At 58.3% G+C, this 27,981-nt stretch overlaps 2 protein-coding genes across 6 annotated transcripts; one reads left to right on the forward strand and one right to left on the reverse strand.

Annotated features, from left to right (window-relative positions):
* The first annotated feature begins 1,505 nt into the window (after window positions 1-1,505).
* SMTN (smoothelin) lies at window positions 1,506-24,829 on the forward strand. Of its 5 annotated transcripts, none has more exons than XM_064367906.1 (21): window positions 1,506-1,644; window positions 3,392-3,522; window positions 8,176-8,324; window positions 8,724-8,817; window positions 8,910-8,988; window positions 9,083-9,180; window positions 9,924-10,244; window positions 10,330-10,402; window positions 11,023-11,094; window positions 11,177-11,698; window positions 11,891-12,063; window positions 15,757-15,909; window positions 15,995-16,070; window positions 17,167-17,331; window positions 17,428-17,490; window positions 17,703-17,772; window positions 18,898-19,071; window positions 19,269-19,386; window positions 19,960-20,111; window positions 21,097-21,261; window positions 24,522-24,829. In XM_064367906.1, the coding sequence occupies exons 2-20, from the start codon at window positions 3,472-3,474 to the stop codon at window positions 21,239-21,241; spliced, it is 2,748 nt and encodes a 915-aa protein (XP_064223976.1). In that variant the 5' UTR covers window positions 1,506-1,644; window positions 3,392-3,471; the 3' UTR covers window positions 21,242-21,261; window positions 24,522-24,829. The 5 variants fall into 5 exon arrangements, with proteins under 5 accessions (XP_064223976.1, XP_064223975.1, XP_064223979.1 ...); XM_064367909.1 differs by lacking the exon at window positions 24,522-24,829 and adding an exon at window positions 13,982-14,074 and having other exon boundaries at window positions 1,523-1,644; window positions 21,097-24,450; XM_064367905.1 differs by lacking the exon at window positions 21,097-21,261.
* Window positions 24,830-24,993: 164 nt separating this feature from the next.
* SELENOM (selenoprotein M) lies at window positions 24,994-27,749 on the reverse strand. Its single transcript, XM_012471358.2, has 5 exons — window positions 27,559-27,749; window positions 26,119-26,154; window positions 25,868-25,902; window positions 25,429-25,507; window positions 24,994-25,349 (listed from the first exon to the last, which is right to left on the reverse strand). The coding sequence occupies exons 1-5, from the start codon at window positions 27,685-27,687 to the stop codon at window positions 25,191-25,193; spliced, it is 438 nt and encodes a 145-aa protein (XP_012326781.2). The 5' UTR covers window positions 27,688-27,749; the 3' UTR covers window positions 24,994-25,190.
* Between the last annotated feature and the right edge of the window lie 232 nt (window positions 27,750-27,981).

Below are 27,981 nucleotides of genomic sequence, written 5' to 3' on the forward strand. Positions count from 1 at the left end.
CCACCCGGCTAACTTTTGTATTTTTAGTAGAGATGGGGTTTTGTCATCTTGACTAGGCTGGTCTCGAACTCCTGACCTCAGGTGATCCACCCACCTCGGCATCCCAAAGCGCTGGGATTACAGGTATGAACCACTGTACCCGGACAGTGCCTTGGTTTTCTGATGTGCAAAATGGGACCATTTCTCAAGGGTGTGGGGATAAAATGAAATGACACGCGGAAAAGACTCTCAGAGTGGAGACTAGGACTTTCCTTAGATGCGGAGCCAGGGGAGGGTCACAGACCTGAACCGGGGCTCTTCTGGGGCAAAAGATTGAAACTACCTTCCCAGAATCCCACATTATAATAGTTAAAAGCACAGAATCTGGACTCAGAAGGAGCTGGATATCAATCACAGCTTTGCTACTTATCAGCTGTTGTCCTCATCTGTAAAATGGGACAATAGTCAAGGTCTTATATGGTTATTATGGGCATTATATGCCCTACAAAATAAGTGATTATTTATTTATTTATTTCGTTTTTCTTATTTTTTCTTTTCTTTTTTAAGACAGGGTTTCACCATGTTGGCCAGGCTGGTCTTGAACTCTTGACCTCAGGTGATCCACCTGCCTCGGCCTCCCAAAGTGCTGAGATTACAGGCGTGAGCCACCACGCCCGGCTATTTATTATTTTTATTTGACAGGACTCCAGAACTCATATTCCCAACTCTACCCACTTTGGACTCCACGGAGACCCGTGGGCGGCTTTAGGGCCTCTGGCATTGAAGATGAAATAGGCTTCCTAGTGGGTCTGACCTCCTGGATCACCTGGCTAATTGCTGAATGAGAGCCTGGACTCCACATTCCTTATTTAGGACTCCAGCGCTCCTAAAGGCAGACTCTCAGGGCTTGGAAGGTAGAAGAATGCTACATGAAGGCTACACGCTACATGAAGGCAATGTCTTTGCAAAGGTGTGTGGGCTGGGGAAGGCGTGCTGTGTGATTGATCCTGCTCCACCTGAGATGGTCCCGGCGCTCCAACACAGGGCCAAGGTGCTGCCGATCACTCAGTCCCTGCTCGGAGGTGGCCCAGATCAGGTGTCCCGAAAGCAGCCTGGGGACGGCGGCAGAGCTTAAACAGACGCGAGAAAGGGGTGGAGTCGAGCGAAGGGACGTGGTCTCAGGAACAAAGAGGAGGGCGGAGACGGGCTGTCCAGAAGGCTCTGAGATTCCTACGACCCCAGGAAACTTACCTCGGCTCGTGCGTCCTCTCCGACTTGGCGCAGAGCCTATGGGCTCCTGCCGATGCCCACCCGAATAGCTAAACCCACCGCTGCAGACGACCCCAAGACTACGATCTCCGAGCTCCCTGGCCCGCAAGGGGCGGGGTCTTCCTCCGGGGCGTGACCGTCAAATTGAATTTTCCCAATGGGGCACGAGAGTGGGAGGTACCTAACCGAGGATTGGCTGGCGCGTCGGGACGGGGTGGGGCCACGGGGCGCTGGCGCGGCTGGACGGGCAGCTCTCCGCAGAATCCAGGGGACGGTTGCTGAGCGGGCCTGGGACACCGGGTCGCGGCGCCTCCCGCCTGCGCGTGTCTAATCCATCTGCCGGGTCCCGAACAAGCTAAGCCGAGCCTGCGCCAGACGGGTGGGCTGGACTGAGAGGTGGGTGTGCGGACCTAGGGGGGGATCCTGGTGCTGCCCCAACGTGTCCGGGGGTGGAACCCGGATGTCTGGACAGGAGTTCTGGAACGTCCAGACCTAGGAGCCCCCACTCGTCCACGAGAGCTCTAAGCCATGGGATAAAGTTCTGAGACTGTGGGAGGAAGACGCCCGCGGATTCCTAAAAGGCTCCAGGCCCCACTGGGGCGCTCGTCTTTGGTGGCAGAAACCCTGGGGAAGCTGCCACAGAACCCTGAGGCCCCTCACAATATCCGGTGACCCCAAACTGTGTGACAGGGAGCCATGGGATTGCAGAAGGGCAGCGGCAGGGATCTTATAGTCCCGTGGGTGCCCTAGATTAGGCATTAGGGACACCTGCCCCTTAGAAGAAAAGACGTGGGGGGAACCAGAATGTACGCAGAACCTAAGGTTGGTGACCACTGGACAGTCTTGAAGAGGTTTAACCCAGACAGAGTAAGTAGGTAAGAGGCAAGGACACTAACAGGCAGAAATTGGGAGGCTGACACCTCTGAGCCTACCCGGATGGGAGGAAGAGCAAGCAGCGACTTGAATAGGCAGGGTCCCACACACCCCGACTGTGTAGAGGGGTAACCCCCACCCCTGACCCATGCATGGGATGAGGCAACTTCCCAAGTGACTGTTCTGAAGAGAGGGAAGAGATGATTGAAAGATGAATCAACAGGAGGTGGGGGGTAGTCCTGGGGCCATCTCAGTCACCATACATTAGTAAGCATCCACAGTGTGCCAGACCAGGGGCCCTCAAATTCCAGACAGACATTACTTAGGGCTACAGGAGGAAGGAGAGATCTGCACCAGGAGGCTGGGCCAGGATTTAGGGGTCCATTTTGATGAGCAGCAGTAGGGTTTTTGCCCCATCATTGGGGCAAGATAGGGCTCTTGCCCCTGTCACTGAGAGTGTTCTAGGCCCTTGAGGGAACTTTGGAATGGAGCTTCAGAAGCCAGAGATGACCAAGATTTTAATTACATCCTTCTCTGCCCTCTAAGTCTTTTGGGTTCCTCCTTGCTTGGTGGCAAATCCTTGGCCCTCTCCAATCCTCTGTTTGCCTGAAACCCAGAGGTTGGGCAGGTCAGCTTCTGAAGGCCCTTCCAGATGGGGAACCGAATTATTTGTGAATTGGCAGGAGGTGCTGGGTACCTGGACACCTGGCTTCAGGAGGTTGGGACAGCAGAGCTGGCTCCAAGAATTGGAAGACAGTGTAACTTCCTATACCTGGGGGAATGACAGTGGTGGTGGCAGCAAAAACTTGGATATGGGTTCAGCCCACAGCCAGAGGCTGAACTTGTAGAGTGGGTGGGGGCTGAGTAGGCACTGGGCATGGGTGGGTGGGGCAGGAAACTGTGGACATTGGAGTGCACCCCTGGTGGTGAGCACAGCTTGGTTGGGCCTTGCGGAGCCCCGGCTTCTCAATCCATGTCCCTGCCCTCCCTGTTTGAGGTTTTGACAGGATGAGAGTCTATCCCAGGCCACACAGCAGACTGGTGGCCAAGCTGGCAGGGCTGGAACCAGAGACCTTGGGGCTACCCTGGGTTTGGTGAGTTTTCCAGTAAACCACCCTAAGGCAGAGGGCAACTTCCAGCCAGGAGCCACATTACAGGATGGGACAGCAATGGATGCTTATAGGTTAAAGAGGGAAACTAAGGCACAGAGCCTAAGTGCCTGTGGTTTCTAGAAGCCCCAGCAGGCCTGATTCATGTCTGTCCCCTGCAGAATTCTCTGAGCTGGTGACAGGTGCCACAGGCACTGGGGATCTCACCAGAAAGGAACCAACGGAGCTAGGGGCCAGCGAGATGGCGGACGACGCCTTAGCTGGGCTGGATGAGGGAGCCCTTCGGAAGCTGGTAAGTGGCCCCATCACCCACTGTGGGGACAGGAAAGCCAAGCCAGAGAGTCAGGGCCAATCCCAGGTACCTCTCAGCTGGCAGAAAGAAGTGATGGGGGAAAGGTCAGGAGGAGGAAGACACAGGAACACAAGTAGGCCAGTTCCATGTGGCTGATGCAGAGGCCCCTGCGGCATGTGCCTGTCCATGCCAGGTGCTGAAGCCTAGTCCCTCCCAGCCCTCCACGGCCACCACCTGTTTAAACAGTAACTGCTGAGGACTCGCCCATGTGCAGCCACAGGTGTGGGGAGGCTGGATCTGCCTCTCCAGAGCAACAGCCAGGGCAGTGCCCACCCCTGGAAACTGGCCCAGTGATAATAGTAGCAGCAATGATTAATAATGCCAAGGCCTGGCAGGGGGCAGGCTGGGCACTGGGTATCCCATGTCACAGAATAATCACAGCAGCTCTGAAAGCCTGGGCACTGAGACTCAAGAGTTGAAATCACCTGCTCAAGGACACCCATCTAAGAAGGAACTGTGCCAAAATCCCAACCCCATAGTGGGCCATGGGGGACTAGAGTCCTGGGAAAGTCAGGGCCATAAGAGAGAGACAGGCTTTTTGCGCCCTTACGGGTTCTGTGGCTTCTCATCTCATTTTTCCACTGTGGGTCTCAGTTCCTTTATGTGTAACAGGGAGGGAGGGAGGGAGAGGTGTGCACACAAACTCTAGGTCCTAGGGTTTGCATGGGGACAGAATGAGGCATGGACCCAGATCTCTCATGGAGGAAAGATGAGGACATTCCATCCCCTTTCTCGTTGCTCTTCCTGAGAGTCCGATCTACCCCCAGGCACAGAGAGGCTGTAGAGCAACGCAGTGGGGCAGGGCTCGTCCCCCAACCCCCCGAGACCAGGCAGCCTGGCCTAGGGGAGGGGCCAGAGGAGCTCCATCTCCCCAGTCCCAGACCCTTGTCCAGGGAGTTAAATTAAAGATTTACCTTACCTAGAGAACAAGTGACCCACCCCACCCCCATGCCTTCCCCTAAAGGCAGAGGCTGGAACCAGCCAGTGTAACCCAGCCACTGGGCAGTGCCCAGCCGCTGCCATGACCTCCCCAAGACACTGTGCCTGTATGTTCTCAGACCAGTGCATTAGACTCTGGATGTCTGCCTCTCCACTGCCGTTTTAAGATGTGTGCAGCCTGGAGGGGATGGGGTTGGGTTTCCAAAAGTGCCCACCAGTCAGCTCGACCTCCCCCCAGGACGTCCGAGTCCCAGTGGGGGTCGTAGAGGCAGCGCAGTCCAAAAAGAGAGAATTCCAGGCCAGGTTCCCGAGCATCCTTATCTCAAGGTGTCCACAGTCAGGCTCAGGGCTCTTCTGCCGCCACCTCCCTCTCTCATGCGAGGCTCAGGCGGCGCTGAAAAAGAGTTTGGGAGAAGCTGGAGCAGTGGTTGAAGTCAGCCCACCCACGCCCCCATCTCTGGGAAAGGACATATGGGAACCTGCCTCGGTCTAGGGATCGGTGCAGCTCGAAGTCTTTCCCACCCCGGGAGCGGCTCCTCCAGCCCCCAGCGCCCGCCATTACTGCGCCCCACGCGCCGGCCTGCCCCCCGCCGGCCTCGTGGCAGGAACGGGGGCGTCCCGAGCCGGGCTCCTCCCTCCGGGGCCGGGCCTTATATGGAAAAGCTGGGCTCGCTCCGCCTGCCCTGTGCCCCAGCGTCGGGCCGATCTGGGGACGCGGGCAGCAGCTTCCGGCCCCGGCTCCCGCACATTCCTGAGGACTGGACAGGGGGTTGCGCGGAATGGGGGCGCCTGGGGACTGGCATGCCGCGTGCCCTTCCACCACCCGCCGGGACGCCCTCTGCCTCGGTCCCGGGTTCGAGTTCGGGCTCCACCACTCACTTAGCTGGGTGTCCCGGGGACCTCGGTTTCTTCCCTGTAGATCGGGACACGGAAGCAGGCGGTAGCGGGGGAGTTCCGATCTGGCTCCCCCTTCGGCGCCTAGCGCGAGGCCGGGTGGGCGAGGCGAGGGCGGCGCCCCGCGAGGGTGGGCAGTCGCGCAGCCTGCGGGCCTTCGGCGCCCCCTGGCGAGGCCTCGCTCCACCGCCGGCTGGTCCCCTAAGGGCTACTGGTGGAGCTGGGACTGAGAGAACGTCCGGAGAGTCCCCTCCGTTATGCTGTTGGGGAGACAGGCCCAGCGAGACCTCAGGGCCTGCCAGACGTCCCCAGCAGTGAGGGCAGAGAGTACGCGGAGAGCCAGCCCTCCAGGGGAGGAAGCACCGTCTTTCCTCCCGGGAGAATTTCACTGGGCAGTTTCGGAAACCGCCCCATCCCCTTCCCCTTCCCCCTCAGTAGACAATGGCGCTTTGTACTTCCTTCCCTCCCTCCCACAGTCCCCTCCTTACACGGTGGTGGGGCCTGGCAGGGTGGAACCCGGGACACACAGAGGGGACACTGTGGTCCAACCTTTGCCTCCAGGCCCAAAGGGAAGGGTTGTGCCAGAGGGTGACCAGTGGAATGAGGTTGTCAGTCCCCAGCCTTGCCCACCCACTTTGGGGGATCCGAGGGAGGCTCCCATTTTCCAGATGGGGACACTGAAGCTCCCGGGGTTGTGTCGTAGAGGTGGCTAAGTTCCTACATCAGGCTTTTGCCAGGGGCAAGAACCCCACCTCAGAGCCCGGAGCACTGGGAATGGGGACCAAGGAGACAAAAGGCTAGCACTTGCACCTCTGGGCCTCTTTACTCTCTTACAGGAGGGGCTGGGCCCACTGTCCCCTCTGGCCCCCAGTCTCCAAATGCACCACAGGAGGCTCTAAGCCTGAGATGTAGCCAGGACGTGGGGGCTGGGGAGTGAGCCTCCTCCTCGCCTCTGCTATGAGGTCCCCTTAGGCCTCAGAGCATCTCTAGTCCAGGCTAGAGGGGTCTCCAACACAGTGCGAGGGTCCCTGAGGTCCCCACCATGACAAACAGACCCCAGTAGCAGAGCTGTCTTCAGTATAGGGCAGGCCCTGGAGTCAAAGAAACCTGAGTTCAAATCCTGGCTCAGGTCATTTGACCATAAACAAATCACATCTCCTCCCTGGACCTCAATCTCCTCATCTGTCAAATGGGAATAACACAGTATCTAGGGTTTTTGTGAGTTTAGGACAAGTAGGGGTCTCAGTACAGGGTTCAACCTAGAGGCTCTCCATAAATGTTACTGATGCCTTGGGGTATCCTGCCCTTCCCATTTGCCCTCTCCGTCTCTCTCTCTCCTCCTGACTGGCTAGAACCAAGTATGGGGGTGATGCTTATTGCAACTGCAGCCATGTACAGGAGAGCCCAAGTCACTGTTCCCACCCCCACCCACTGGCAAATAAGAAAACCAAGACAGAGAGTTTCAGGGATGTGCCCCTGATCACCCAGCCAGGACTGTACTGGGGCTGGAACCAACTGGGGGCTCTGGACTGAATTTCAGGGGGCCACCTCAGGAATGTAGAGCCTGGGGGACTTTGCCTCCAAGACTCTCCCTGCTCTCTTCAGACTAGGACAAGCTGGCTCCTGGCTGAGCTGGGCCAGCCCACACTCTCTGCTGAAAACTGTCTCCACCCCATCCCCACCCTTGCCACCTGGCCTTCTCACTAAGCAGAAGGGAATGATGGGTGGGGGCTAAAGAGGGAGGTGATAGAGGGTTCTTTGGCCCTACTCCGAATGATCTGGGGAGTGGGAACAGAGGAAATCACCTGCCTTTACTGGCTCCCATCTGGTTATCAGACCCACACTGAAGGCTTATCTCTGCCACTATCTTCCTGGGGGATCCGGGGCCAGTCCTCTCTCCCTTGAGCCATGGAGGGTCTGTAGGGGGTGGCTCTACTTGGTGGAGGTGTAGGGAAGGCAACAGGATTGGCTGACTCACTCCAGAGAAGGTGTTCTTTCCTAAACCTGGTTAGACCAGTCACCCCCAATTTCCTGGGAACTGAGGGGCTAAGAACTTGGGAGGAACCCCTGTCACCCAGGGATGCCCTCTCTAAGGCCCTGAGGTGGCCCCTAGTGCCAGCTGCCTTATATGTCTGGGGGGGTGGTCCTCCCACTCTGCACCCTGGCTTCCCTCAATGGTGGCTAGGACCAGGCCAGTGCAGTGGGAAGCATAGCCCTCAGCCAGGCAGGACCCCTGAGCACCTGCTCTCAGTTTCCCCATCTGTGGATGAGGCAGTCTACTCCCAGCTGGGCTGTGATGCTTGGTGACTAGACCATGAAAGCCTCCCTTGCTCAGAGGGTGGACTTCAGCAGCACAAGTCACTTTTCCCTCTAGGGGCCTTGTTAGTGGCCCACAGGGTGGCCTCCCTCCTCCTCCTGCAAAAGCTCCCTGACTCTTGGGGGTCTGGGCTCTGAGGGGTAGGAATCAAATTGCAGGAAGGAGTGCCTGGCTTGGCACCTGGCACAGGTGGGCGGTTTCTGGCTGTCCACTCACAGTCATGTGCTCTGTGAACCACAATGCACAGTGGGCTCCCCGGGAGCGCTGAAATGGGGGCTGGGTCTACCCCTGAGACCCTGAGTGGGCAGGCAGCCACGTGAAGGGCTTGGGGCAGAGGGAGTGGACACAGGCCACACATTGTGCCACAGGCAGAGCTGTGGGCAGCTGGTGCCAGCCCTCTGCCCCTGGCAGCCAAAATGACCTGCCCCTCGCCCCCGCTGCAGCTGGAGGTCACAGCCGACCTGGCAGAGCGGCGGCGCATCCGCTCAGCCATCCGGGAACTGCAGCGGCAGGAGCTGGAGCGCGAGGAGGAGGCCCTGGCATCCAAGCGCTTCCGTGCCGAGCGGCAGGACAATAAGGAGAACTGGCTGCAGTGAGTAGCGGGGGATGGAACATGCGGGTGAGAGGGTGAGTGCGTGCCAGGGCTCAGCTCATGCGTGCTGGCAGGCGTGATCACAAGTGTATCTGTGGACTGCATGTGCAAACGGCAGTATGTGCACACAGGCTTCTGGAAAAACAGGGATGTTTGTGGGCATGGAGCATGTACTGATCATGGCATTGTGGCTGTGCTGGTGTAGTCAGCACATCTGAGTGTGTGGTATTAGTGCCTATGTCCATGGGCATATGTGTGTCAGTGTGCAGTCAGAGGGTGTGCACAGCCACATGCCCTTCTGCCAAGGTTCTGGGTACTCTGTTCTGGCTCCTACCCTTAGCCCACATCCTCCACGACCTGGCCATGGCAGTGGTGGGTACAGTCATGATGTCTCTGCAGCTCTCAGCAGCAGGAAGCTGAGCAGCGGGCTGCCCTGGCACAGCTGGCAGGGCAGCTGGAGTCCATGAACGATGTGGAGGAGTTGACTGCGCTGGTGAGGCCCAGGCCGGGGCAGGGAATGGGGGCAGGGCAGGTGAAGACCTGGGCTCCACAGCCCAACTCCCACGGCCTGCCTCTCACCCACAGTTGCGAAGCGCCGGTGAGTATGAGGAGCGCAAGCTGATCCGAGCTGCCATCCGCCGTGTCCGGGCTCAGGAGATTGAGGGTATGTGTCATGTCTTGACCCCACCCCTGTCCTGCTGTCTGCCATCCACAGCACCTCCCCGACACTCACCTGACACGTGTTCCTTCCCTTCCAGCGGCCACCTTGGCTGGGAGGTTGTACAGCGGGCGTCCCAACAGTGGCTCCAGAGAGGACAGCAAGGGGCGAGCGGCACACAGGCTGGAACAGTGTGAGGTAAGGTGGGTGGGAGGGTGGCCCAGTGTCCTGTGCCCACGGATGCCAGTAGCACAGAGTGCCTGTGTGTCTTTGCTAGGCTGGTATTTGACTGTAAGGGGCCCACCCGTGCCATCCAGCCTCTATTCAGCAGCCAGAGGGATCTCCCAGAAATGCAAATCTGGCCCTGGCACCTCCCCTGCTTCAACCCATCCCAGGGCTGCCCTTCACCCTCCACACAGCCCACACCCTTACCTTGGGTTATGGGGCCTGCATGTCAGACCCCAGGTGGCTCATGGGGCACTGTTCACAGTTCTCTTTATTCTCCAGAGACTGTGGTTGAGGTCAGGCCATGCAGTTTCCCTAAGTGGCCAGCAGAGGCTGCTGGGTCCATGGTCCTGGTAGGACCCCATCCCCACTCCAGATGAACCAGGCTGAGGCGAGGGGTCAGGAACCTCGACTCCAGGAATCTATTAAGGCTCCCGTCCCCAACAGGTCTCCTGCCATCCCCACCCACTGACATCAGGCCCGGGTCCTCTCTGAACACCTTAGGCTAGGCAGTGCCGAGAGATCGGGAAGTGGGGATCAGAGACTGCCCTAGCGTGCCAGTGGCAGTGCCTGTGCAGGTGTGCCTACAGGAAGCCATGTCCCCGCTGCTCTGCTTTGCATGCCCTGCCCTCGGCACCTGTCAGCCTGGCCCTCGGTGGCAGGAGTGGCACTTGAGGCCTAGGGAGCCTTGGTTGTATCCTATGGGTCCCTTGCAGGTGCCAGAGCAAGAGGAACAAGAGCAGCAGGCAGAGGTCTCAAAGTCAACCCCCACCCCTGAAGGCACCAGCCAGGATGTGACCACAGTGACACTCCTGCTGCAGACCCATCCTGGGAGCACCTCCCGCTCACCTGCCTCACCCTACAGTTCACCCACCCCTGCCTCTCCCGAGCCTCCATTGGAGCCTGCTGAGGCCCAGTGCCCTACAGCCGAGGTTCCAGGCAGCCCAGAGCCACCTGCCAGCCCACCCAAGACCACCAGCCCTGAGCCTCAGGAGTCTCCAACGCCTCCCAGCACTGAGGGCCAGGTGGCCAACAAGGTGAGTCTGGACGAGGGGCAGGGATGCCGGGCAGGTGAGTGGGTCTGGGAGTCAGGCCTTGCTTATGCTGTGTTTTCCCTTGCAGCTCCTGTCTGGCCACAAAGAGACCCCTGCTGCCCAGAGTCCCCCCAGAGGCCCCTCTGACACCAAGAGAGCAGGTGAGGGTCCCAGCAGGGGTAGTACAGGCATCGGCTTCCCCTCTCCCAGCCTCCCTTTCCCTGCCGAGAGAATGGGCTCTTGTGCCTGGCAGCTCCAGCTTCCTCAGGTCTAGGCAGTCCCTGACACTGCACCCCACCCCTGAAGTGTCCCCGCCCCCAGCTAGGCCCACCTCCCCCTCCACCCCCATGGCTAGAGGCCTCCCCCGCAGCCTTGAAAGGCAACCAGCCTCAGGCACATTCTTCTCCCCAATAAGGGAGTCTGCCCATCTCCCAGCTGGAGCTGTGGGCAGCACTGGCCAGGGGGCTGTCCCCCCTCCCCATCTGCAGGAAGGATCTTGGCACCCTTCCTCCAGCCTAAGCCTTGCCCGGTGCACAGGAACATCCAGATCATCCTAGGGTTGGTGTGGGAGGGGAAGGAGGTGCCTGTAGGAGAGACGAAGCCGAGTGGTGATGCCAGAGTGTGAGATCCAGGAGGGGATGGAGAGGCAGGATGGGGGTTGGGTATAGGAAAGGGTGGGAGGCTAGGGAGGTGTAGAGGAGAGGATTGAGAGGTGAACACCTACTATCCCCTGTCTTTTCTCTTTCCTCACATGACCGCCACCCCCTCCCCAACCTGCCAGACCTGGCTAGACCCCGACCCTGCCAACGCTCCCTGTCGGTGCTCAGCCCCCGCCAGCCAGCCCAGAACCGAGGTACCGCCTATTCTCACCCCCTACTAGGTTCTGGACAGACCCAAACCCACCCAGCCGCTGACAGCCCTCCTGTCCTTTCTAGAGTCCACCCCCCTTGCCAGCGGACCTTCCTCGTTCCAGCGGGCTGGCTCTGTGCGGGACCGTGTCCACAAGTTCACATCTGATTCTCCTATGGCTGCTAGGCTCCAGGATGGCACACCCCGGGCTGCCCTAGGTCCCCTGACCCCGGCAAGGCTCCTGGGCCCCTCCCTCACTAGCACCACCCCTGCCTCCTCCTCCAGTGGCTCCTCCTCTCGGGGCCCCAGTGACACCTCCTCCCGGTTCAGTAAGGAGCAACGTGGAGTAGCCCAGCCCCTGGCCCAGCTTCGAAGCTGCCCCCAGGAGGAGGGCCCCAGGGGGCGGGGCTTGGCTGCCAGGCCCCTTGAAAACGGATCAGGGGGGCCTGTGGCACGTTCAGAGGAGCCTGGTGCCCCGCTGCCCGTGGCTGTCGGCACTGCCGGGCCAGGGGGCAGTATGAAGACCACATTCACCATCGAGATCAAGGACGGCCGTGGCCAGGCCTCCACAGGCCGGGTGCTGCTGCCCACAGGCAACCAGAGGGCAGGTAGGCCCCCCCACTGCCTCCCCACTGGGGATGAGTGCCTTGCAACCGCACCTCTGCATACAGGACAGGTGCTGCGGCCAGGGCTCAGGGTGTCTTCAAAGGGTGTGCTGGGAGCGAGGGCACTATCAACCTTGGCTGGCACTACCCTCACTCCACCTGATCCTCCTGACAGCCACCTTTCTCCCCACTCAGAACTGACACTGGGACTGCGGGCGCCCCCGACCCTCCTCAGCACCAGTAGTGGGGGCAAGAGCACCATCACCCGTGTCAACAGTCCTGGGACCCTGACTCGGCTGGGCAGTGTCACTCATGTCACCAGCTTCAGCCATGCCTCCCCCGGTAGCCGAGGAGGTTGCAGCATCAAGGTGAGCCCCTCCTCATCCCACCAGCCTCACAATCCGTCAGCCTCACATAGATTGCTTCAGGGTGTAGGGCTAGCAGGGTTCCTCTGTTCCTCCCCTACTGCACACACAGAGAAACTGAGGCCCAGAGAGGGAAGGTGGCTGCTCACAGACCACAGCTAGTCAGCGGCAGAGCTAAGGCCAGACCCTAGCGTATCAGCCCCTAAGTGTGTCGGAAGCTTACTCTGTACTGGCATTAGGCTTCCTGCATGCTGATCTCTGATCCTTAGTCCAAAACTGGTTGGTTCATTCCTGGTGAACAGATGGGGAAACTGAGGCTCAGAGAGAGTAGTGGGGGCTTGCTCCCCTCTTCCTGTGGCAGACCCAGTGCCCCTGCGCCCACCCACACTGGACATTAGCCCTGAGGTATAGAACAGCTCACCTGCTCATCCAAGATCAGCTGGGCCCATTAGGAGATTGGAGATTAGCGATTAGCATCTGCGTCAACCTCCCTGTGGGGGTTGGGCAGAGGCACTGATGGGGGACAGACATGCAGAGGGGTGCCGGTCAGGTGAGGCAGCAGCCTAGCAGGTGCCTTGGGAACTGAATACGCAGCACCCTTCCATTATTCATTCCCAAGCCCAGGATCCACTAGCCAGGAGCTCAGCTGAGGAAGGGATTCCCAAGCAGGCCACCTGGCTGCCCAGGTAATGCCCTCTGTGCTGAACCAGGGACTGAACGGGACTTTGGCTAAGGTGAGATGGCTAGAGTCAGCTTTGGGCCTTCTCTGGAGACAGGGAGAGAGTGAGGGAAAAAAAGCACCCTTCCTCCAAAAAACCAGGATCCAGCTGCCCTCTGACAAGGGATTGTGTGAGGTGGGGTGAGGGGACCAGCTGAGGCCCTTGAGGTGGATGGGAGGTGCCACAGTGAGACCTGGGTCTGACACCACCAACTTGCCTCAGTTTACCCATCTGGAACCAAGGGGGAACAGATGATGTGCCCATAATGTGCTTGCTCAAAGTCTGTGGCTGGATGTGAGCACCATGGGCAGGCCAGAGGGCATTTATCTCAGGCCAAGACACTTTTTGCAGCAGATCACTCAAAGTCCTGCCGCCCTGTGCCTCCATTCCCCCATCTGTTCCAGCTGTCGAAAACAGCATGGCATGAGGGTAAAGGAGTGGAGTCCAGCAGACTGGATTCTCACAGCTAATGTACATGGTGGCTCAGATAGGTCCATTTCCTGTTCCCTGCCTCAGTTTCCTCACCTATGGGCATGGGACCCTGATCTCAGTGATCTTTACACCCATGCAGTCTTACTGTCCTGCAGGTGTATGGTTTCTGCAGGGCTAGAGCCAGGCCTGGCGATCTGCCTGCTTGGGCAGGCCCCCCTCCCCCACTGCCCCTTCCACGGAGGATCCCAGAATAGGTTTCTATTTGGGCTGCAGCTCCAGCTGGCTGGTGGCGGGCTAGGCGGCAGGGGCGGGGCAGGCCCGCTGCCCTTGCCTTTGCCCTCAGACCAGCTGCAAAGACTCAGACACTGTCAGCCAGAGGCAGCAGCCCCTGCCACTGCCCCACCATTACCCCCCATAGAGTCCCCACCAGCACCATGCCAGGGGTACCAGGGCCTGGGCCTGAGCTGGCTGCAGCCCTGGAGCAGCAGTTGGGCCGGGCATTGGAGGAGCTGCGGGCGGTGGCTGAGGCAGGCCGGGCAGCAGTGACCCAGGCAGCCGAGGTAGCTGTGGCCACGGTGGAGCCGCTGGCCCGGGCAGCTGAAGAGCTGCGGGCAGAGAGAGCAGCACTGAGCCGGCGGCTGGATGCACTGAGCAGGCAGGTGGAGGTGCTGAGCCTACGACTGGGAGTCCCACTTGTGTCTGGCCTTGAGCCTGAGCTGGAGCCCAGCGAGCTGCTTTTGGCTGCCGCCGACCCCGAGGCCCTCTTCCAGGCGGCTGAGGATGCTGGGACCCCTGTGGCCCACCCACCTGCCTTTAGCACCCGCCGCCGCTCCTCCACCAGCACTGCCCGCAGCACTAGTCTCGTAAGTCCCTCTGGGTTGGTGGGAGGGGGTGGTTTTGAGTCAGGCTCTGCCTCCGCTGTGACTTTAGGTATGTCATCACCTTCTTTGAGCCTCAGTTTACCTATGAAGACTGGGGACTGGGGCACTAGTGCTCCAAGACTGGGGCAAGAGGGTGTCAGGCTCCAGCCCTGAGGCATGCATGGCAGCTGCCCTGGCAGCCCCTGGCATGGCCCAGGCCCCAGCCCCCGCCTCCACCACCCTGCACCCTGGCCAGACCAAGCTTCCCTGAAACAGCTGCCACCTCGGCTCTCCTTACCCTTATAACAGACAGAGAGGCCCTGCCAGGAGAGGAAGGGCCATAATAGTTGGCCTGAGGCCTTGTCTTCAAGGGGCTGGGAGGGCTTCAGGGCTGGAGACTCCTTAGAGGATGGTTTCCAACAGGGCGAGGAAGGCGGAGGTGGTACAGAGGAGAGTTTCAGAGAGGTCTTGGCTCAGGACAGCCCCGGTCAAACACCTGGTCAGGAGCTTACGGGCCCTGGGCCAGCCCCCTTGGCAAGGTGGCAGGGGGATGGGGGGGCAACATGTGCTGCCTGGGCACTGGCCCAGGAGGACCCAGGCCTCAGGAACTGGCAGCACAGAGCAGAGCCTGCCTGAGAGGGGGCTGGGAACAAAGCAGCAAAAAGAACTGCGGTTCAGGAGCTAGACTACCTTCAGCTCAGGTCCCAGGCCGCTTTGCACTTAGAGACTGCGGGCAAGTCAGTCAGCTGCCCTGAGCTCAGTTTCCCTTCTGTTTTTTTTTTTTGGGGGGGGTCTTGTTTTGTTTTGTTTTGTTTTGTTTTAAACAGGGTCTTACTCCATTGCCCAGGCTGGAGTGTAGCTGCTGATCATAGCTCTCTGCAGCCTCTAACTCCTGGGCTCAAGTCCCATCCTCCTACCTCAGCCTTCTGAGTAGCTGGGATTGCAGGTGCACACCACCATGCGCAGCTAATTTTTTTTTTTTTTTTTTTGGAGACAGAATTTCAGTCTTGTTACCCAGGCTGGAGCACAATGGCGCGATCTTGGATCACCGCAACCTCCGCCTCCTGGGTTCAGGCAATTCTCCTGCCTCAGCCTCCCAAGTAGCTGGGACCACAGGCATGCGCCACCATGCCCAGCTAATTTTTGTATTTTTAGTAGAGACGGAGTTTCACCATGTTGACCAGGATGGTCTCAATCTCTTGACCTCTTGATCCACCCACCTCGGCCTCCCAAAGTGCTGGGATTACAAGTGTGAGCCGCTGCGCCCGGCCACATAGCTAATTTTTTATTTTTGTGTTTGTAAAGATGGGGTGTTACCCAGGTTGGTCTCAAACTGCTGGCAACAAGTGATCCTCCCACCTCGGCCTCCCAAAGTGTTGAGATTACAGGCATGAGCCACTGCGCCCGGCCTTTGCTTCTGTTAAATAGGGACAGTAAAATCCCTAGTGCTTATACAAAACTTACTATGGACTGGAAATCATCATTATTATTACCATCAATTGTAAAATACAATGCTCGGTACATGGAGCCCTACAACAAGGCTGTCCATGCCTCTTTCCTGACACTAACATGGCTATCTTTGGGCAGGTAGGCTGCCAGGCTAGTGGTTATTTCCAAGGCTGTGCCAGCATGATGGGTTTCACCCATGCCCCTCTTAAAATCCATGCCCTCTCCCCACCCTACAGATGGAACCAGAGCCAGCAGAGCTTCCCTCTGGAGTGGTGGAAGCGGCCAATGGGGCCGAGCAGACCCAAGTGGACAAAGCACCAGAAGGGCGGAGCCCCCTGAGCGCTGAGGAGCTGATGACTATTGAGGATGAAGGAGTCTTGGACAAGATGGTATGGCCAGATCTGGTGGGCTGGGGGTTGGCAGAAGCCAGGGACCAGCAGGCATCAGGTAGGCAATGACGGGCTCTCTATGCAGCTGGATCAGAGCACAGACTTTGAAGAGCGGAAGCTCATCCGGGCCGCACTTCGTGAGCTCCGACAAAGGAAGAGAGGTAGAGAGCCAGTTGCCCTACCCTAGATCCAGCTGCCCCACTCCCCAGCTGCTCCCCTCATACTCTGGGGTCCATTCGTGGACACTCCAGCTCAATGGCTGCCCTACCCAGCTTCTCCTTCTCTAGACCCAGCAGTTCCCTTGCCTACTCCCTGTTGGATCCAGCTGCTCCCTTCCCTAGCTGCTTCTCTCCTGCTGGCAACCCCAGTTATTCTCCCCAACCAGCTTCTCTTCTCCTTCCTAGACCCAGTTACTCCCTCCCTCAGCTACTCTCTCCTTGGATCCAGTTGCTTCTCCAAGTACTGTCAACGACTCCTTCCTTGAATCCAGATACTCCTTCTCCCAGCTGCTCCTCTCCCTGAAGTCCACTGATGGCCATCTTAGCCTCTGCCCCATCCAGCTTCCCCTTTCCTGGACACAGCAACTTCCTCCCTCATATAGTTCTTCCCTGGACACATCTATTTATTCCCTTAGATTCTGGGTTCAATTGCTTCCCTCTCAAGTACTCTCAATTAGCTGCTTCTGCCGGGGCCCACTGATGGCCACCCCAGCCTCTATCTCTACCCACCTAATTCTATTTTAAGCCCAGTTAACCCCCTTCATCAGCTTCTCTCCCAACTACTCTTCCCCTGGATCAAATTGCTTCTCAGATCCCATCAGTTGCTCCCTTCCTGGATCTAGATATTTCTGTGTCCAGCTGCTCTTCTCCTGCAACCAAAGACCCACTGATGGCCCACTCAGCTACTTCCTCACCCAGCTTCTCCTTCCTTGGACTCAGCTGCTGCCTCACTAGATCTAGATAACCCCTCCTGACTCAGCTACTCATGCCCATAGAAACTCCCTTCTTAGATCTTTACCTCTTTGAGTTTAGCTATTCCCTATTCTCTAGTTTCTACCTAAGTCCATCAGCCCCTTCCCACACTCCATTCCCTGGCCCCTCACCCCAGCTGCTCCTAGAGAGGCCCTTGTTACCTGTGTCATTAATGTTTCTAACAAGCCACCCTCCACCCCATCTTGTGTGCCCCAATGCACCTGTGCATCTGTGCTGTGTGGGCATTGGTGGCCCTTTGCGCATGTGTGGGGCATCCCCTGCCCAGACCAGCGGGACAAGGAGCGGGAACGGCGGCTGCAGGAGGCACGGGCCCGGCCAGGGGAGGGCCGCGGCAACACAGCCACTGAGACTACCACGAGGCACAGCCAACGGGCAGCTGACGGCTCTGCTGTTAGCACTGTTACCAAGACTGAGCGGCTCGTCCACTCCAGTAAGGGGCCAAGTGGGGCCCAGGGCTCAGGGTGGGAACACATCCTCCCTCAGCCCCCTGTGCCTTTCACATCCTTCTCATCCCCTGCCCCTGCAGATGATGGCACACGGACGGCCCGCACCACCACAGTGGAGTCGAGTTTCATGAGGCACTCGGAGAGTAAGGCCACCTGGCATCGTGCTGTGCCTGCCTGCCTGCCTGCCCGCCCACCTCCTCCAGCTCTTCCTTGAGCTCTCTCTTCGTGTCTTCAACTGTGCCGTCATTTTCTCTTCTCTGCCTGCAGCTATCACTGTCCCTCCACACAGCCTCCCATCCCATCTCCTGATGTGCAGCCCAGGCCCTCACCTGGTGCCCCTTCCCCTTTTTTACAGATGGCAGTGGCAGCACCATGGTGCAAACCAAGACCTTCTCCTCTTCCTCCTCATCCAAGAAGATGGGCAGGTGAGCACCAGCACCCATTACCCAACCACAGAGGAGTCATTGCCACAGGGGACATAACTGCAAAACCCATTTTACAGAGGGGTAGGCTGGGTGCAGTGGCTCTCACCTGTAATCCCACCACTTTGGGAGGCCAAGGCTTGAACCTGGGAGGCAGAGGTTTCGGTGAGCTGAGATCGCTCCACTGTATCCAGCCTGGGCAACAGCACAAGACTTAGTCTCAAAAATAAATAAATAAATAAAACAGAGGGGTAGCCTGGGATGCTGGGAGGTAATAGGTCTACAGCCAGGGAGGGGCCAAGTGAGAGTTAAGGATCCTGCTCACTTTGGGATCTCACTTAATTCTCAACCACACCATAGGAGAGGTGGATGCTCAGGGAGGCCAGTGAGTTGCTTAGGGCTCATATCTGAGTGGTCGCAATAGCACTGAACCCTTAGAGAGGGCTACTTACCACACTGAGCTGCCTGGTGGCACTGCCACTTCCCAGTGTCTGCAAACCATGTCCCAAGTCACAGAGCACCTTTATACCTTAGCTCCATGAGGCAGGAGGGCACCCCCCATGTAACAGAGGCTATTGGGGCTGGCAGAAAGCAGGAACAGGATCAGAATCCAGGATGAGAACCCAGGGGATCCAGGCACTCTGAGTCAGAGAGACTGTTCAAGTTCTAGCCCCGCCCATCACGTCCTCAAACTTAGGCAAGTTACTGCCAGGGGCCTCAGTTTCCTCACCTTTAGTGGAATTGGCCAGGCCCCTCCCTCCTTGTGAAGTTTAAAATGGAATACAGGAAAGGATCAACAGAGATGAATTACTATTATTATGTTAGTCATTTTTATTAGCGGATAGTGCTCAGAAGCTAAACTTGCCTGTAACTTGAGGGTACAATGAACCTTCTCAGAGAACTCCTCATGTGGGAGGAAGGCCGGGGCGGAAACCTGTTGAAAATCTTGCTGTCATTTGAGCCTCTGTACTTCTCTGTAAAATGGGTGAGATAAGGACGCCTCCCTCCCTGGCCGGCGCTTGTGGCAGTGGAGATACTAGTGTGCTACAAGAGCCCCCTCCTGAGTGGTGGCCCAGGCTGGGGAGCAGCCCTCCTCTCCCTGCTAACATGTGCCTCTCCAACCCCTAGCATCTTCGACCGCGAGGACCAGGCCAGCCCGCGGGCCGGCAGCCTGGCAGCCCTCGAGAAACGCCAGGCCGAGAAGAAGAAAGAGCTGATGAAGGCGCAGAGTCTGCCCAAGACCTCAGCCTCCCAGGCGCGCAAGGCCATGATTGAGAAGCTGGAGAAGGAGGGCGCGGCCTGGTGAGCTACAGAAAGGGGCCGGCAGTGGGGGGCGGGGCTTGATAGTTGGCGGGGCAGAGACGGGAAGAATGTGCCGCTAGATCTGTGGTGCAAAGGCCGGAAGGTCATGGAAGGTGGGGCCTGGGATCTGCTCGGTGGGTCCACCGAGGCAGCACCTCTTATAGTCGTGTGACCTGGTCCTGACACCGTCCCTGCAGCAGCCCTGGCGGACCCCGCGCAGCCGTGCAGCGATCCACCAGCTTCGGGGTCCCCAACGCCAGCAGCATCAAGCAGATGCTGCTGGACTGGTGCCGAGCCAAGACGCGTGGCTATGAGGTGAGCCCCGGGAAGCCAGGGGGCCTGGAGGCCTCCTCAGATCCAGCTCAGCACCTCCCTCTTAGCAGAGCTCCTTTCATTCCCCAGTAACTTTCTGCCACTGTGTGGCCTCACAGGGAACATAGAAAGCCTCTTAAGGTGAGGAAGTTGAGGCTCAAAGAGGACACAAGACAAGCCCTAAATTCCAGAATCAGTGATGAAGTGACAGGGCCTGTTGGGTGGTTAGCAGGGTTCAAGGCCAGATCCCACTCTTTGGAGTCCCCTCTTTGTTGCTGTGCAGGAAGCCCTGAGTCAATTTCTCTAACTGAGGGAAGGATTGATGAGGCATGACCATGACCTTAGCTGGGTGGCGCTGGGCCCCTCGGTACCTCTGTGCCCAAAATCGCAAACATGGGAGCTGACAGACTGACGGAGGAGGCGTGTGCTCTAACTATTCACTCATTGTGCAGCCTTGGGCAAGTGACAGGGCCTCTCTGTGCCCAGTGCCCTAGGTCTGGAATACCAGAATGCCGAAGGGTAGGCAGCAGGGGGAGTTGCCCGCAGGGTCCTGACCAGTCCTCCTATGGCTTATAGCACGTGGACATCCAGAACTTCTCCTCCAGCTGGAGTGACGGGATGGCCTTCTGTGCCCTGGTGCACAACTTCTTCCCTGAGGCCTTCGACTATGGGCAGCTTAGCCCTCAGAACCGACGCCAGAACTTCGAGGTGGCCTTCTCATCTGCGGAGTAAGTGTGGGCCCTGGCCCTGCTCATGTTGCTGTGCATCTGGGGCTGGACATCAGGGCCAGGCCCAGTTGCCCTGAGAACCCCTGGAGCGGGCCGGCCACATTGTCAGTCAGCAGCTGAGACCCCCTTGCCCAGAGAGTCCCCGTCCTTCTCCATCCCCACCCACCTGCTGCTGAGCGTGCCAGGTGCCCACCGGAACGAAGGAGCCACAGGCCGGCCTACCAGCCCGGGCCGAGGCCCGCCAGGTGGCCCTGTCCATATCCCCTCCATCCTCCCTCTGCCCCCTTCTCCCTCTCTCCCTTTCTCTGTCCTGCTCTCCTCCCACTATCACCAGAGCTTCCTGCTCCCACGGGATCCCGGCTGGAGATTCCAAAAGGAGGCTCCTGGCCCGGGCACCGTGCCCGCCCAGCCTATATAGTCCTGCCAGAGGCTTATATAGGACCTCAGCAAGCCCTCCACTTTGGAATCGTTGCCCCGTCTGCTCACCTCACCCTCAGCACCCTTCTCCATCTGTCTCCCCTTCTCTCCCCTTCTCTTTCTGGTTTCCCTCAAATTTCTTCCTTCTCCTCCTCCTCCCCCTCCTTCCCCCACCTCCTCTCACGCCTCCCTCACCCCCCCTCCTCGGGGCACAGCCCTCCTCTCAAACCTTGGTGCCAACACCATCGCCCCCACCCTGCGTTCCCGCTTGTCCCTAGAGTTCTCTGCACCTGTGACTGGTTTGGCCCCCACCCCTGTCTGCATTGCACACCATTAGTGACGGGTAGTGAGCAGCACATCCACAGTGGGGAGGCGGCATGCGGGGGGCTGGCAGACTGCAGCACTGGAGACGTAACTGAACTCATGTCTCTGTGTGTGTGTGTGTGTATGTGTGTGTCTCTCTGTTTCCTCCCCTCTCTCTTCTCTGCCTCTTCCCTCTGTTCCCCACCCGGGGCCCTGGCCTCCTGCCCCCATCCCCCACCCCTTCCCGGCCCCCTACCCTCCCCAGGACCCATGCGGACTGCCCGCAGCTCCTGGATACAGAGGACATGGTGCGGCTTCGAGAGCCTGACTGGAAGTGCGTGTACACGTACATCCAGGAGTTCTACCGCTGTCTGGTCCAGAAGGGGCTGGTAAAAACCAAAAAGTCCTAACCCCTGTTCGGGGCCCCACGGTGAGAAATGCCACCTCTCCCACTTGCCCCGTTTCACCAGAATCTGCTCAGCAAGGCACAGAGAGGGTCCAAGGAGGCGGGTGGGGGAAGTAAAGGGGGCATTTAGTCAAACCAGAGGAGCCAGACATGGCCCTGTCTTCTGGTAGTTCAGGGCCCAGCAGGCAAAAACATTCAAAATGGGCAGTGATTACACAGGAGAGCAGCACTGTGATGGGGAAGCCCGGGGGAGATGCCTGACCCAGGTTGCAGGTCTGGGACCCGCATCTGAAAAAAGTGCAAACTAAGCTGGGATATGAACAAGTTCAGGCTAAAGGAGGGAGAGGGAGTTCTGGGGAGAGGGATCAGCCTAGGCTTAGCAGGGCAAGAGAGCTGGAAAGCGCAGCACACAAGGAAGGGCAGAAACTTGAGTCTGGATGTGAGGGAGGAGGAGGGATCCACAGTAAGAAGTTTGACCTTCAGGCCAGGCACCTCGGCTCACGTCTGTAATCCCAGCCCTTTGGGAGGCCGAGGTGGGTGCATCACAAGGTCAGGAGTTTGAGACCAGCCTGACCAACATGGTGAAACCCCACTTCTACTAAAAATACAAAAATTAGCTGGGTGTGGTGGTACATGCCTGTAATCCCAGTTGCTCAGAAGGCTGAGGCAGAAGAATCACTTGAACCTGGGAGGCAGAGGCTGCAGGGAGCCAAGATCATGCCACTGCACTCCAGCCCGGGCAACAGAGCGAGACTCCGTCTCAATTTAAAAAAAAAAAAAAAGTTTGACCTTCCTCCAGAGGACAATAGGAGTTATAAAGGGTTTCCAAACAGTGGATGGATGTGGTCAGAACAGCATTCTAGGACAGTCCTTGGATGAGGCTTGTACAAGAGATGGGATGGACTAGATGGCTGGAATAGCTTAAGAGCTAGAAGGACAGGCTTCCCAATAGATCTGGTTTGTAGAGAGAGAGGGAAAGTCAAGAAGTCGGCCAGGCTCCTGTGTGGGCACTGGGGAGTTGGTGCTGTACTCCAAAGTGGGAACTCAGGAGCATGTCCAGTTCAACAGGAAGATGTTTCTGGCTGGGGATTCTGGATCCTAAGCCAGCTGTGGTCACCTTACCTCAGTATCAAACTGGAGAATTCAGATCCTGAACTAACTGCCCATTACAGACAAGGAGCTCAGAGAGAGAGAGGTGGGCTAAGACTGTCCTGGGAATAGGAGGGAGAGGGAGGATGTTTAGGTCAGAGCTGGGGCCAGAAACTGGGACTCCAGTCTCCTCACTTAGTGACTGTTTTCCTTGCCCCATCACTGCATTCCTGCCCATTTTGTAGAGAGGATTAAACATAGAGGCCAGAAGGAGCAAGGGGATTGCCTGAAGGAATGTAAGTCAGTGACAGGTAGGGGCACACTTAGATGCCCCTTGGGGCCGGGAGCCATTGTGGGGGGCAGTCCACATGTGCACACACACACTCAGAGGAGGAGTGCAGGTGAGGGGAGGATGGGCTTGGTACTATCTCCAGGTCATATATGGACTTAGGAGCTGCTGCCCAGCAAGCCAGCTTGGAGGGAGAGGGGCCCAGCCCAGCCCTGATCCAGTTGGAAATTGTGACTCAGCCGTGCTGTTGCTCAAGTTGCCTGGTGTTTGGCTTGTCACTGGGGCAGCCCGAGCCCTGAGCCCTGAGCCCTGCGTGAGCCCCAGTGTAAACAATGGCTTTATAAGGTCTCCAGGGAAGGGAGTGGGGGCGGGAGGGAGCACCAGGTTGGAGAGGGAGGTCGGGATCTCCGGGACGATAGTCACAGCTGGAAGAAGCCTCTGCCTCCTGGTCCAGCTCAGGAAACAAGTCCGGTCTGGGGTAGGGATGACCCCAGGGGCACGTAGCACATCAGCAGCAGACCCAGAACCCTCTCATTCATCCTAAGTTCTTCTAAGGTCTCAAATGAGGTAGGAAATGACTGTCCTGTTCTAGAAAGGGGGAAACTGAGTCATAGAACAGGGCCTTATCTAGCACCCACAACTGGTTAGGGATAGAATCTGGACTAAAACAGAGGTGTTCTGCCTCCCAGGTTTCTTCCTTGAAGGAGTCCAGATGAGCTGGGAGTAGGCCCAGCCCTACCACAGTTCTGAGTTTGTCCGTAAGGGCACAAAATGGGAGGTGGTCGTGGGTTCTCGGGTGTCTTGAGAATAAGGAGCAATTCTTGCTATTATGCCTTCTCCACTATAGGAAACTCATTCAGCAACACTGTCTGAATGCTTGCTATGTGCTAGGCATGGCAGATAGGAGAGAGCAAACAGGGATCAAGGCAGAAAAGGTCTTGCTCTGGGGGTTGAGGGACAGGGGAAAGGAGCCAGAGAACAGACTCCAGCTTCAGAGCCCTGGGGCTGTCAGTTGCTTTATAGGCACAACCCACTCACCCTAGAGTGGGGAAGAGGCTTTGCCAACATCCAGAGCTGGAGACCTGGGTCCCATGGGGCCCAGCCTGCACTTACTAAGCTGTGAGGCTTGAAACAAATGGGTCTTCTGCCCTGTGACTCAGTTTCCTTATCTGTGAAGGGCAGCTAGCATTCTGAAGGATGGCCAGAAGGGTAATCCCACCCCTGAGCATGGGGTAGATGGTCCATTGGTATTGGTTGGAATCCTCATCTGCCTCCCCTGCTCTACCCAAGGCAGGTGATAAGGGTTAGAGAACCCCTCTGCCACCCACACACTCCCTGGCCTCCATCTCTAGCAGCAGGGTTATCCCCACCCCCCTTCAAAGAACAGGGGTCCCTGGGCCACTCAGCAGGAAGTACCATGTCAAGCAGCTAGCAAACAATAATCAGGGGACCATAGGATAGCTAGAGTGAGACCTGTCCATAGAGAAAGATTGTCCAGTGATGAAGCCCATCTGGGTGCAAAGGCCCAGCGGAGAGGCTTCTACCAACTGGAGTGTGCCAGTGAGTGTGAGCAGAAGCAGGGCTCCAGGGAGAACGTGGGCAGGGTTTGGATCCAGCCCCTCCCCAGAGTTGGAGGAAACACCCAGGACCTGCCTGGGTCTGATATGGGGCTCTCTTATGCCATCTCCGCCTCCACCTGCCTAGCTCTGCTCCCCTGCCCCGAGGGATGCCTCCAGGCTTGGGTGGATGAAGCCAGGGGATTCCTGCCTTCCTAGAAGGGTTTTCCCTGTCTGGACTTTATGAAAGACTAGCAGGCAAGGCAGCAATAAAAAAGACCTTGGGGTAGGATGGTGCCACGAGAGGCGGGGCCGGCGCTGACATCCATCCCCGTGCCCCCTCCCTGCAGGATGCTGGTGGACTGCGTGCCCCTCGTGGAGGTAGAGGACATGATGATCATGGGCAAGAAGCCCGACCCCAAGTGTGTCTTCACCTATGTGCAGTCGCTCTACAACCACCTGCGGCGCCACGAACTGCGCCTGCGCGGCAAGAATGTCTAGCCTCCCCGCCCGCACGGCCCGCCAGTGGCAAGCTGCTGCCCCCACCCTCCGGGCACCGTTCCCTCCCTGTGCGCCCGCCCACCGCTGCCCTGTCTGTCGCGACACCCTCCCCCCACATACACACGCAGCGTTTTGATAAATTATTGGTTTTCAACGATCCTGACCTCCCCGCGTCTCTTCGGGGTGGAAGGGGGTTTGAACCGAAGGCAGTTTGGCAAGGTCTCCGACTGCAGCAGCCAGACACTTGGGGATGCAGGGGTCCTCAGCGGTTCCTCTTCCGACCTCCTACCCGACCCGCCCGCGGCAACAAAGAGTCGAGCCTCAGTTAAGGCAGGAGGGAATTTAGTGGAGCTGGGGAGGGAAGAAAGCAAGGTTTGGAGAACCTCCCCAACCCCATCCCTGCTGGCCCGGGGACGGGGCATCCGCCCTCAGCAAGGGAGGTACTCCCGGGATGGTGAGTGCTTCATCTGTCTCCAGGACTCAGGCAGGGTGGTCCCAGCTCCGCCGCGCCCCCGGACCTACAGGTCAGCGTGGTCCGAAGTTTCCTCCGGGGGCCTAGCGGGTGCCCACACGTACTCGGGGGGCACCTGCGCGTCGGGCGCCGCCTTGCGGTAGAAGCCGAGCTCCTGCACCAGCGCGTTGATCTCTTCGCGGGTCATTTCGCTGAGCGGAATGCGCTGAGGCGGAGGAGGGGCGGGGTGAGCAGGCCGGGCTCGGCCTCGGGCCCCGCCCCCAGCCCGCCTCCCACGGCCTCACCTCCAGTTCCTCGTAGCGGAGGCCCAGCAGCACGAGCTCGGGGTCGGCCCCAGGGAGGTGTTTCATCACCAGGTTGTGACTGGAGGTGGTGTTAAGGTGGGTGGTGGTGGTCAGAGGGAGGTGGGGGTTCCCGCAGCCTTACTTATGGGAACAGCATTTCCTCCTTTGCTGAGGACTTACTCTGTGCCAAGTGGGACCGGGTTCTCCGCTTGTACATGAGAAAATTAGGGTTCAAAGAAATAAAGGGCCCTCTGGCAGTCATCACTAGTCAGTCTCTTGTCCACCCAATATGGAGATCACCACCTCAGAATCCTCCAGGCGGCCACTACCAATCAATTCCACTTGTCAGTTGAAAACTATCTGCCACCTCTGTCTGAAGTTAAGTGGAGATTCTCCCAGGTGCCCACCCCATTCCCCCTCCCCCAGAACAGAAGGATACTAGAATGGAATGTCCTGAGTGACGAAAGCCTTCACCTGGGGAGGAACCAGAGCATCAGAGAACATGGTCCCAGTTCCCTCCAGGTACAGTCAGGACACTGAAGCCCAATAGGGTCATAAAGCAAGTCAAGTGCAGGCTCCTGACTCTCAGCCTAAGGGTCCTCCCCCCACCCCTCGTCATTGGGACCATGTTGCCCACTCCCCAAGAGGCTCAGGGGGAACAGAGATAGGGACCCCTTCCTTCAAACTCACCTCCTTTAGGCGGTTCAGCTGTCATCCCCCACAGGTCTAGAGAGGTATAAAATGGGATAGGTCAGGAGTCCTTCACATTTATCCCAGCCACACCGCCAAAGCCAAACATCCTTATCCCTGAGTTGGGTCGGGCTGTGAGTTATCCCTGGATCAGCAGTTCCCAAGGTATGAAGGAGATGCTAGTCTCTTGTGGGCAGAAGGGGGAACTGTGTATACAGGTTGGGAGACTCGGGCCTAGAAACACCAGGGGAAAAGAGCAAGGCCAGAGACCCACAGGGTGCCAGCCAGCCTTGGAGCCTGTATATCCTATTGGCTGTTGACTGACTCCTAATGCCCAGGGGAAATGATCACCTTGCTCCTCTTAAGCAGTAGAGACCTGGGTTTGGCCTTTGAACCCTGAAATCTCACAATGGAGGCAGACCAGAAGGAACCACCTCAGAATGGTCCTAGGGGCCCCCATTACAGACACCTACCATCTGGTCCTACCCTACACAGGCAGACCTTGCCCTGCCTGCCACCTGTGGCTCAGCCCCACAGACCATCTGGTTGCTTCCCTGACGTGGGAGGATGGGAGGGATCCTCCTGCCCTCCCTGAGGAGACACCACCATCCAACAGGAGTCCAGACCCCAGGACTACCCACTCTAGCCTTCCTCCATCCTACTCTCACCCCTTTTCTTAGAGACAGGGTCTCACTATGTCCCCCCAAGATGGTCTTGAACTCCTGGGCTCAAGCGAGCCTCCTGCCTTGGCCTCCCAAAGTGCTGGGATTACCGGCATGCACCACCAGCACCCAGCCATCCTATACCTTTTTGTCAGACAGCGCTCACAAAAAGCACAGAGAGGGGCTGTGATGGTCAAAGTCACATAGCAAGACAGGGACTCCAAAGGGGAATTTCCTGTCAGGAGGAGGATGGGAGGCTGCAGCAGAGTGTTAGCAACCAAGTTCCCAACTCGGTTCCCCGTCGAGCTGGCCCCCTTCCCTGGCTCCTGTATGAGGGAAGGAGGCACCCAGAAAGTCTTCTCTCCCCCCAGGAGTAGGAAAAGAGACTTTCTGGAGACTCAAGCCCTGGAACTGAGTGGGGGAGGAATTCCAGGAAAACATGAAGTGATGGGGGATGGGAAGTTGGGACAGGCTTGAGAGTCACAGGCAACGAGGAGAGTTAGGAGACTGTCAGTGTGTCTGGGGGTCCGCTGTCGGGCCGGGTAGGGGGAGCTGGGGAAGGGCTCGGAGTTTCAGGCCGCAAAGTCAGTGTCTCAGGCTTCCATGGTGGATGCGGGGGCCATCCTGGGGCTAGGGAACAGGAGGGACGGCCCAGGCGCCAGGGGAAAGCAGTGAGAATCGAGGTTCGAGGTGGTCCTGGGGCTGGGGCGGGCGGTGCTCCCTTGGGGCCGCAGGATTGGGAGACGGTGGTGCCAGGGCTGGAGACCGACGTACTCACCTCTACCCGGGCGCGGGTCAGGCCTTTCAGACGGTTCCAGTCCGGCCGATAGGTAGTGGCGGCTGTGGCTGGAGCCGCAAGCGCTGCGAGAAGCAGCAGCAGCGGCAGCGGAGGCAACAGGAGGCTCATCGGGACCCCGGCCGCAAATGATGCGCAAGCTGGAGGCGAACCTCCGAGTCGCTGCGCCACGTCTGGGCCTGCAGGCTGGCCCCGCCCCGCCCCTCCCGCCAGAGGCCCCGCCCCGCCCCTCCCGCCAGAGGCCCCGCCCCGCTGGAGACCACGCCCCCAGCGCTTGGTTTCCGCCCCAGAGCTCCCCACCGTAGCCTCCCACTAGCTCCGGGCGAGACGGCTTTTCCCTGGGGCTTGTACTTTTCCAGGTCTGAGAGTGTTTACGCTCCTTTTGCCGACAGAGAGTAGACGCTC

Source organism: Aotus nancymaae, unplaced genomic scaffold (assembly GCF_030222135.1).
Source record: "Aotus nancymaae isolate 86718 unplaced genomic scaffold, 86718_ANA_hifiasm-v0.15.2.pri h1tg000076l, whole genome shotgun sequence".
NCBI classification, from domain to species: Eukaryota; Metazoa; Chordata; class Mammalia; order Primates; family Aotidae; genus Aotus; species Aotus nancymaae.